Source organism: Cherax quadricarinatus, chromosome 75 (genome assembly GCF_038502225.1).
Source record: "Cherax quadricarinatus isolate ZL_2023a chromosome 75, ASM3850222v1, whole genome shotgun sequence".
NCBI classification, from domain to species: Eukaryota; Metazoa; Arthropoda; class Malacostraca; order Decapoda; family Parastacidae; genus Cherax; species Cherax quadricarinatus.
This window is the reverse complement of record NC_091366.1, coordinates 12324438-12336571: the sequence shown is the minus strand read 5'-3', so window position 1 is coordinate 12336571 and position 12134 is coordinate 12324438. Positions and strand designations below refer to the sequence as shown.

At 43.0% G+C, this 12134-nt stretch overlaps 1 protein-coding gene across 3 annotated transcripts in view; it reads right to left on the bottom strand.

The window, feature by feature from the left end:
* The window catches only part of LOC128691789 (serine proteinase stubble-like), a 95848-nt gene that overhangs the window by 48397 nt on the left and 35317 nt on the right, over positions 1 to 12134 (bottom strand). For all 3 annotated transcript variants that reach the window (XM_070101055.1, XM_070101053.1, XM_070101054.1), the window contains exons 3-4: positions 4935 to 4992; positions 632 to 797 (exon numbers count right to left, since the gene is read on the bottom strand). In XM_070101055.1, the coding sequence (XP_069957156.1) occupies positions 632 to 797; positions 4935 to 4992 (224 nt within the window). The remainder of the gene's footprint in view (positions 1 to 631; positions 798 to 4934; positions 4993 to 12134) is intronic.

The following is a 12134-nucleotide window of genomic DNA, read 5'->3' as shown; positions in this document are numbered from 1 at the left end:
TAGAATGACTCGAGTTTGGAACATGTTCGTACATCAAAACATCAACAAACTAAAATCAACCGACCACATGAAATCGCTGGTTCACATATGACTCCAACCTCATTCCTTTTCATATTTGTATGTCTCATAATAAGGCTTTTAAACGAGCTGAGATTGGTAACAACTCTTAGCTTGTAATATAAGGGACTCTTAACTTAACTCTTGAAAACCTTGTGTAAAAGAGAGACATGTAATGTAACAAGGTACTCACCTCTCTTATCATTGCCGTATTAAATAATGCTAAGGTGTTGTTGGAAAGTAAAAGATTGAAGGAAAAATAGAAGTGAACGTAAACAGGAGGAACAAGAAGAAACAGAGAAGTGAATCAGATGAACAACAAAAATACGAATAAAGAAACAACAATGTAATTACCTGTGTATATTCCTTGCAAGTCGACTTGGAAATGGAATGAAAAAAATGAGGATAAAATCTATAGACGATAGAAAGAGGAATAGACTCATTGTATTTCATTCTCCAGGTCGCTGTATAACCTCTACGCTTTTAATAATAATAGTAATAATAATAATAATAGTAATAATTAATAGTAATAGTTAATAAAATTAATAACTACTAATAAGATAATAATGGCAACCTGCAGCAGACGAAGTCAATGTTGGGCGTGAAGGCATCCCTGAGACCGTAGCAGTGTCCACCTGTCTCATCAGGCAGGAAGTCCACATCCAGGGAACAGTTGTTACCTAGCAGGCAGTAACCTGTGCCGTTGATGCAGGTCCGCACTCCCTGGATTACGAACAGTCCTGCAACACAACACCATAATGTAGCAACACTAGACAGTGTCATGAAACACGGAATGTTGTCATGAGGCACAAAATGGAATGTTATGAAACAACCCCTTAAGGGGGGGGAAACACAACCCCTTCAAGGGGGGAACACAACCCCTTCAAGGGGGGGGGGCGAAACACAACCCCTTCAAGGGGGCAAGGGAAGTTTTATTGCTAGTGTTGAAGAAACTCTTAACCCAAGGCACTGAACCTCACCCCTTCCTTTAAACACTCCCCAATCTTATCTCCTCCCCCCCCCTCTCTCTCTCTCCATTTCACCTCATTAGTGGGGATAGTTTCCCTTTCGTGAAATCCCCGCTCCTAGACAGTGAAAAAACTCCACTATGAGTTTTGTACTAGTGTAACTTCCGTTGGTAGTTCTGCGGTGATGGTGTCAGTCCACTCGGTGGAAAGTGGATCATCTTCGGTCAGGTCAGGAGACTAAGTCAGACAATGGCTGGTCATTTGGCCTGACGTCTGACGGCAGAATTATTGCCAGGGGGTTGACGTCGGATCCAGGAGTGGCAACTCGTAGTGTTTATTCCCGTTTGTCCACTACAACCACTGTAGTCACACCCTCATCACCCACTGACTACTACAACCACTGTAGTCACAACCTCATCACCCACTGACTACAACCACTGTCGACACAACTTCACCCACTGACTACAACCACTGTAGTCACAACCTCATCACCCACTGACTACTACAAGCACTGTAGTCACAACCTCATCACCCACTGACTACAACCACTGTCGACACAACTTCACCCACTGACTACAACCACTGTAGTCACAACCTAATCACCCACTAACTACAACCATTGTAGTCACAACCTCATCACCCACTGACTACAACCACTGCAGTCACAACCTCATCACCCACTATTACAACCACTGTAGTCACACCCTCATCACCCACTGACTACTACAACCACTGTAGTCAGAACCTCATCACCCACTGACTACTACAACCACTGTAGTCACAACCTCATCACCCACTGACTACTACAACCACTGTAGTCACAACCTCATCACCCACTGACTACTACAACCACTGTAGTCACAACCTCATCACCCACTGACTACTACAACCACTGTAGTCACAACCTCATCACCCACTGACTACTACAACCACTGTAGTCACAACCTCATCACCCACTGACTACTACAACCACTGTAGTCAGAACCTCATCACCCACTGACTACTACAACCACTGTAGTCACAACCTCAATAGCCACTTTAGTCACAACCTCATCACCCACTGACTACAACCACTGTAGTCACAACCTCAATAGCCACTTTAGTCACAACCTCATCACCCACTGACTACAACCACTGTAGTCACAACCTCAATAGCCACTTTAGTCACAACCTCATCACCCACTGACTACAACCACTGTAGTCACAACCTCAATAGCCACTTTAGTCACAACCTCATCACCCACTGACTACAACCACAGTAGTCACAACCTCATCACCCACTGACTACAATCACTGCAATCACAACCTCATCACCCACTGACTACTGCTACCACTGTAGTCACAACCTGAACAACCACTGACTACAACCACTGTAGTCACAACCTCATCACCCACTGACTACTACAACCACTGTAGTCACAACCTCAACAGCCACTTTAGCCACAACCTCATCACCCACTGACTACTACAATCACTGTAGTCACAACCTCATCACCCACTGACTACTACTACCACTGTAGTCACAACCTCAACAGCCACTGACTACTACGGCCACTGTAGTCACAACCTCAACAACCACTGACTTCAATCACTATAGTACACAGCCTTAATCAACCGCTGTAGTCAGACCCTCAAGAACCACTGTAGTCACAACCTCACCAACCACTGTAGTCACTTCAACAACCACTGTAGTCACAACCTCATCACCCACTGACTACTACTACCACTGTAGTCACAACCTCACCAACCACTGACTACAACCACTGTAGTCACAGCCTCAACGGCCACTGACTACTACGGCCACTGTAGTCGCAACCTCAACAACCACTGACTTCAATCACTATAGTCACAACCTTAATCAACCGCTGTAGTCAGAACCTCAAGAACCACTGTAGTCACAACCTCACCAACCACTGTAGTCACCTCAACAACCACTGTAGTCACAACCTCAACAACCACTATAGTCACCTCAACAACCACTGTAGTCACAACCTCAACAACCACTATAGTCACCTCAACAACCACTGTAGTCACAACCTCAACAACCACTATAGTCACCTCAACAACCACTGACTACTACAACAACTACTGCAGTGTTTAACACTTATGATGTCACCAACAATGTTATTACGTCTTCACCAGTTATCACTTTACTGTCTTTCAGTCGTCACAGTTCTCTCCAGGTATTTTTCCACACTCGCGCCACAGCCCCACACAACTACAAACCTCTCACCTTAATACCTCATCTCAACTTTGCGGATAAACTATCTCAGTGTTTGACCCTTGCTGTATCCATGACGGTACCACAGATACTGTCCACGATGCTCTCATCTTACCCTCGTTCTTTTCTAGTCTTTGACCCCTCCTGTAGCCATAACACTAGCACAGACACTGGCCATGATGCTCTCATCCTTACCCTCGTTCTTGTCCTGTTTTTGACCCCTCCTGTAGCCATAACACTAGCACAGACACCGTCCATGATGCTCTCATCTTACCCTCGTTCTTGTCCTGTTTTTGACCCCTCCTGTAGCCATAACACTAGCACAGACACCGTCCATGATGCTCTCATCTTACCCTCGTTCTTGTCCTGTCTTTGACCCCTCCTGTAGCCATAACACTAGCACAGACACCGTCCATGATGCTCTTATCTTACCCTCGTTCTTGTCCTGTCTTTGACCCCTCCTGTAGCCATAACACTAGCACAGACACCGTCCATGATGCTCTTACCCTCGTTCTTGTCCTGTCTTTGACCCCTCCTGTAGCCATAACACTAGCACAGACACCGTCCATGATGCTCTCATCTTACCCTCGTTCTTGTCCTGTCTTTGACCCCTCCTGTAGCCATAACACTAGCACAGACGCTATCCATGATGCTCTCATCTTACTCCCGTTCTTGTCCTGTCTTTGACCCCCTCTTATCTTACCCTCGTTCTTGTCCTGTCTTTGACCCCTCCTGTAGCCATAACACTAGCACAGACACCGTCCATGATGCTCTCATCTTACCCTCGTTCTTGTCCTGTTTTTGACCCCCTCCTGTAGCCATAACACTAGCACAGACACCGTCCATGATGCTCTCATCTTACTCCCGTTCTTGTCCTGTCTTTGACCCCTCCTGTAGCCATAACACTAGCACAGACACCGTCCATGATGCTCTCATCTTACTCCCGTTCTTGTCCTGTCTTTGACCCCTCCTGTAGCCATAACACTAGCACAGACACTGTCCATGATGCTCTCATCTTACTCCCGTTCTTGCCATAACATCCCTGGATACAACGAGTCAGTTTTGCCCTCATAGATCCATCTCAAGAAGTAGTTAAATTTCTCTCCTTGGCAGCTGTTAGTGTCTCCACTCCCACTACTCCTCTCCCCTCACCTGTGTTGCACTATCTCTGCTTCCCTCACCTTAGAACGTAGGTGACAGGTGCTTTTTTATGCTAGGTGAGCACGGGCAACAAGTACCTGTTGATGCTAGGTGAACACAGACAACAGGTACCTGTTAATGGTAGGTGAACACGGGCAGCAAGTACTTGTTTATGCTAGGTGAACACAGACGACAGGTACCTGTTTATGCTAGGTGAACACAGACGACAGGTACCTGTTTATGCTAGGTGAACACAGACGACAGGTGCCTGTTTATGCTAGGTGAATACGGGTAACAGATACCTGCTTACGCTAGGTAAACAAGCAACAGGTGCAAAGAGAATTAGCCGTACATATAACTATGTCAGAGAATCGAACCCAGGACCTTTCGGTTGTGCTCCGACAGGCTACTACATCTCTACCTACTCAATAAATAACCTGCTGTAGTAGACTGTAGCTCAGTGGTCACAACAGTGCACAAGCGAAAGGTCCTGGGTTCGATTCCCGGAGAGGGCGAGATTTATCTACTCTGGTAGATGTTAGACTCACCAGGATCAACGATGGGTTTGGCTGCCACGCCCATCACCACCACCCACGCCCACAACACCTACGGAGGGTAAATGAATTAAAAAAATCTGACATTATCATTATTATTGTTGTAATTGTTATTATTGAGATTATTATTAATGTTGCTGTATAGCCCTTGTGGCTTAGCGCTTCTTTTTGACTATAGTAATATTATTAATGTTAATATTATTGTAATTATTATTGAAATTATTATTAATGTTAATATTATTGTAATTATTATTATTATTGGAATTATTATTAATGTTAATATTATTGTAATTATTATTATTATTGGAATTATTATTAATGTTAATATTATTGTAATTATTATTATTGGAATTATTATTAATGTTAATATTATTGTAATTATTATTATTATTGGAATTATTATTAATGTTAATATTATTGTAATTATTATTATTATTGGAATTATTATTAATGTTAATATTATTGTAATTATTATTATTATTGGAATTATTATTAATGTTAATATTATTGTAATTATTATTATTATTGGAATTATTATTAATGTTAATATTATTGTAATTATTATTATTATTGAAATTATTATTAATGTTAATATTATTGTAATATTATTGAAATTATTATTAAGGTTAATATTATTGTAATTATTATTAGTTATTTTTATTGTAGTTGATATTTTAATTGTAATTATTATTATCACTGTTGTCGTTATTGTCATTATTATTATCGTTATTATTATTATTATTATTATTATTATTATTATTATTATTACATGGTTTGTATTTTTAAAAATTATTCACATTTTTCAGACATTTTTAAACATCATGCACATTATACCCTGGAGTCACGTCATGAACATCATGCACATTATACCCTGGAGTCACGTCATGAACAACATGCACATTATACCCTGGAGTCACGTCATGAACATCATGCACATTATACCCTGGAGTCACGTCATGAACATCATGCACATTATACCCTGGAGTCACGTCATGAACAACATGCACATTATACCCTGGAGTCACATCATGAACATCATGCACATTATACCCTGGAGTCACGTCATGAACAACATGCACATTATACCCTGGAGTCACGTCATGAACAACATGCACATTATACCCTGGAGTCACGTCATGAACATCATGCACATTATACCCTGGAGTCACGTCATGAACATCATGCACATTATACCCTGGAGTCACGTCATGAACAACATGCACATTATACCCTGGAGTCACATCATGAACATCATGCACATTATACCCTGGAGTCACGTCATGAACATCATGCACATTATACCCTGGAGTCACGTCATGAACAACATGCACATTATACCCTGGAGTCACGTCATGAACATCATGCACATTATACCCTGGAGTCACGTCATGAACATCATGCACATTATACCCTGGAGTCACGTCATGAACATCATGCACATTATACCCTGGAGTCACGTCATGAACATCATGCACATTATACCCTGGAGTCACGTCATGAACATCATGCACATTATACCCTGGAGTCACGTCATGAACATCATGCACATTATACCCTGGAGTCACGTCATGAACATCATGCACATTATACCCTGGAGTCACGTCATGAACATCATGCACATTATACCCTGGAGTCACGTCATGAACATCATGCACATTATACCCTGGAGTCACGTCATGAACAACATGCACATTATACCCTGGAGTCACGTCATGAACATCATGCACATTATACCCTGGAGTCACGTCATGAACATCATGCACATTATACCCTGGAGTCACGTCATGAACATCATGCACATTATACCCTGGAGTCACGTCATGAACATCATGCACATTATACCCTGGAGTCACGTCATGAACAACATGCACATTATACCCTGGAGTCACGTCATGAACAACATGCACATTATACCCTGGAGTCACGTCATGAACATCATGCACATTATACCCTGGAGTCACGTCATGAACATCATGCACATTATACCCTGGAGTCACGTCATGAACATCATGCACATTATACCCTGGAGTCACGTCATGAACATCATGCACATTATACCCTGGAGTCACGTCATGAACATCATGCACATTATACCCTGGAGTCACGTCATGAACAACATGCACATTATACCCTGGAGTCACGTCATGAACATCATGCACATTATACCCTGGAGTCACGTCATGAACATCATGCACATTATACCCTGGAGTCACGTCATGAACATCATGCACATTATACCCTGGAGTCACGTCATGAACATCATGCACATTATACCCTGGAGTCACGTCATGAACATCATGCACATTATACCCTGGAGTCACGTCATGAACAACATGCACATTATACCCTGGAGTCACGTCATGAACAACATGCACATTATACCCTGGAGTCACGTCATGAACAACATGCACATTATACCCTGGAGTCACGTCATGAACAACATGCACATTATACCCTGGAGTCACGTCATGAACAACATGCACATTATACCCTGGAGTCACGTCATGAACAACATGCACATTATACCCTGGAGTCACGTCATGAACAACATGCACATTATACCCTGGAGTCACGTCATGAACATCATGCACATTATACCCTGGAGTCACGAACATCATCATGAACAACATGCACATTATACCCTGGAGTCACGTCATGAACAACATGCACATTATACCCTGGAGTCACGTCATGAACATCATGCACATTATACCCTGGAGTCACGTCATAAACATCATGCACATTATACCCTGGAGTCACGTCATGAACATCATGCACATTATACCCTGGAGTCACGTCATGAACATCATGCACATTATACCCTGGAGTCACGTCATGAACATCATGGAGTCACGTCATGAACATCATGCACATTATACCCTGGAGTCACGTCATGAACAACATGCACATTATACCCTGGAGTCACGTCATGAACATCATGCACATTATACCCTGGAGTCACGTCATGAACATCATGCACATTATACCCTGGAGTCACGTCATGAACATCATGCACATTATACCCTGGAGTCACGTCATGAACATCATGCACATTATACCCTGGAGTCACGTCATGAACATCATGCACATTATACCCTGGAGTCACGTCATGAACATCATGCACATTATACCCTGGAGTCACGTCATGAACAACATGCACATTATACCCTGGAGTCACGTCATGAACATCATGCACATTATACCCTGGAGTCACGTCATGAACATCATGCACATTATACCCTGGAGTCACGTCATGAACAACATGCACATTATACCCTGGAGTCACGTCATGAACATCATGCACATTATACCCTGGAGTCACGTCATGAACATCATGCACATTATACCCTGGAGTCACGTCATGAACACGTCATCATGCACATTATACCCTGGAGTCACGTCATGAACATCATGCACATTATACCCTGGAGTCACGTCATGAACATCATGCACATTATACCCTGGAGTCACGTCATGAACATCATGCACATTATACCCTGGAGTCACGTCATGAACATGAACATCATGCACATTATACCCTGGAGTCACGTCATGAACATCATGCACATTATACCCTGGAGTCACGTCATGAACATCATGCACATTATACCCTGGAGTCACGTCATGAACATCATGCACATTATACCCTGGAGTCACGTCATGAACATCATGCACATTATACCCTGGAGTCACGTCATGAACATCATGCACATTATACCCTGGAGTCACGTCATGAACATGCACATGCACATTATACCCTGGAGTCACGTCATGAACATCATGCACATTATACCCTGGAGTCACGTCATGAACATCATGCACATTATACCCTGGAGTCACGTCATGAACATCATGCACATTATACCCTGGAGTCACGTCATGAACATCATGCACATTATACCCTGGAGTCACGTCATGAACATCATGCACATTATACCCTGGAGTCACGTCATGAACATCATGCACATTATACCCTGGAGTCACGTCATGAACATCATGCACATTATACCCTGGAGTCACGTCATGAACATCATGCACATTATACCCTGGAGTCACGTCATGAACATCATGCACATTATACCCTGGAGTCACGTCATGAACATCATGCACATTATACCCTGGAGTCACTGGAGTCACGTCATGAACAACATGTCATGAACATCATGCACATTATACCCTGGAGTCACGAGTCACGTCATGAACAACATGCACATTATATGAACATTATACCCTGGAGTCACGTCATCATGCACATTATACCCTGGAGTCACGTCATGAACATCATGCACATTATACCCTGGAGTCACGTCATGAACATCATGCACATTATACCCTGGAGTCACGTCATGAACATCATGCACATTATACCCTGGAGTCACGTCATGAACATCATGCACATTATACCCTGGAGTCACGTCATGAACATCATGCACATTATACCCTGGAGTCACGTCATGAACATCATGCACATTATACCCTGGAGTCACGTCATGAACATCATGCACATTATACCCTGGAGTCACGTCATGAACATGAACATCATGCACATTATACCCTGGAGTCACGTCATGAACAACATGCACATTATACCCTGGAGTCACGTCATGAACATCATGCACATTATACCCTGGAGTCACGTCATGAACAACATACACATTATACCCTGGAGTCACGTCATGAACATCATGCACATTATACCCTGGAGTCACGTCATGAACATCATGCACATTATACCCTGGAGTCACGTCATGAACATCATGCACATTATACCCTGGAGTCACGTCATGAACATCATGCACATTATATGGAGTCACGTCATCATGCACATTATACCCTGGAGTCACGTCATGAACATCATGCACATTATACCCTGGAGTCACGTCATGAACATCATGCACATTATACCCTGGAGTCACGTCATGAACATCATGCACATTATACCCTGGAGTCACGTCATGAACATCATGCACATTATACCCTGGAGTCACGTCATGAACATCATGCACATTATACCCTGGAGTCACGTCATGAACATCATGCACATTATACCCTGGAGTCACGTCATGAACATCATGCACATTATACCCTGGAGTCACGTCATGAACATCATGCACATTATACCCTGGAGTCACGTCATGAACATCATGCACATTATACCCTGGAGTCACGTCATGAACATCATGCACATTATACCCTGGAGTCACGTCATGAACATCATGCACATTATACCCTGGAGTCACGTCATGAACATCATGCACATTATACCCTGGAGAACAACATCACTGGAGTCATGAACAACATGCACATTATACCCTGGAGTCACGTCATGAACAACATGCACATTATACCCTGGAGTCACGTCATGAACATCATGCACATTATACCCTGGAGTCACGTCATGAACATCATGCACATTATACCCTGGAGTCACATCATGAACATCATGCACATTATACCCTGGAGTCACGTCATGAACAACATGCACATTATACCCTGGAGTCACGTCATGAACATCATGTACATTATACCCTGGAGTCACGTCATGAACAACATGCACATTATACCCTCACGTCATGAACATCATGCACATTATACCCACGTCATGAACATCATGCACATTATACCCTGGAGTCACATCATGAACATCATGCACATTATACCCTGGAGTCACGTCATGAACATCATGCACATTATACCCTGGAGTCACGTCATGAACATCATGCACATTATACCCTGGAGTCACGTCATGAACATCATGCACATTATACCCTGGAGTCACGTCATGAACATCATGCACATTATACCCTGGAGTCACGTCATGAACATCATGCACATTATACCCTGGAGTCACGTCATGAACATCATGCACATTATACCCTGGAGTCACGTCATGAACATCATGCACATTATACCCTGGAGTCACGTCATGAACATCATGCACATTATACCCTGGAGTCACGTCATGAACATCATGCACATTATACCCTGGAGTCACGTCATGAACATCATGCACATTATACCCTGGAGTCACGTCATGAACATCATGCACATTATACCCTGGAGTCACGTCATGAACATCATGCACATTATACCCTGGAGTCACGTCATGAACATCATGCACATTATACCCTGGAGTCACGTCATGAACATCATGCACATTATACCCTGGAGTCACGTCATGAACATCATGCACATTATACCCTGGAGTCACGTCATGAACATCATGCACATTATACCCTGGAGTCACGTCATGAACATCATGCACATTATACCCTGGAGTCACGTCATGAACATCATGCACATTATACCCTGGAGTCACGTCATGAACATCATGCACATTATACCCTGGAGTCACGTCATGAACATCATGCACATTATACCCTGGAGTCACGTCATGAACATCATGCACATTATACCCTGGAGTCACGTCATGAACATCATGCACATTATACCCTGGAGTCACGTCATGAACATCATGCACATTATACCCTGGAGTCACGTCATGAACATCATGCACATTATACCCTGGAGTCACGTCATGAACATCATGCACATTATACCCTGGAGTCACGTCATGAACATCATGCACATTATACCCTGGAGTCACGTCATGAAAATCATGCACATACCCTATACATGAACAACATGCACATTATACCCTTGAGTCACGTCATGAACATCATGCACATTATACCCTGGAGTCACGTCATGAACATCATGCACATTATACCCTGGAGTCACGTCATGAACATCATGCACATTATACCCTGGAGTCACGTCATGAACATCATGCACATTATACCCTGGAGTCACGTCATGAACATCATGCACATTATACCCTGGAGTCACGTCATGAACATCATGCACATTATACCCTGGAGTCACGTCATGAACATCATGCACATTATACCCTGGAGTCACGTCATGAACATCATGCACATTATACCCTGGAGTCACGTCATGAACATCATGCACATGAACAACATATACCCTGGAGTCACGTCATGAACATCATGCACATTATACCCTGGAGTCACATCATGGTCACATCATGAACATCATGCACATTATACCCGTCATGAACATCATGCACATTATACCCTGGAGTCACGTCATGAACATCATGCACATTATACCCTGGAGTCACGTCATGAACATCATGCACATTATACCCTGGAGTCACGTCATGAACAT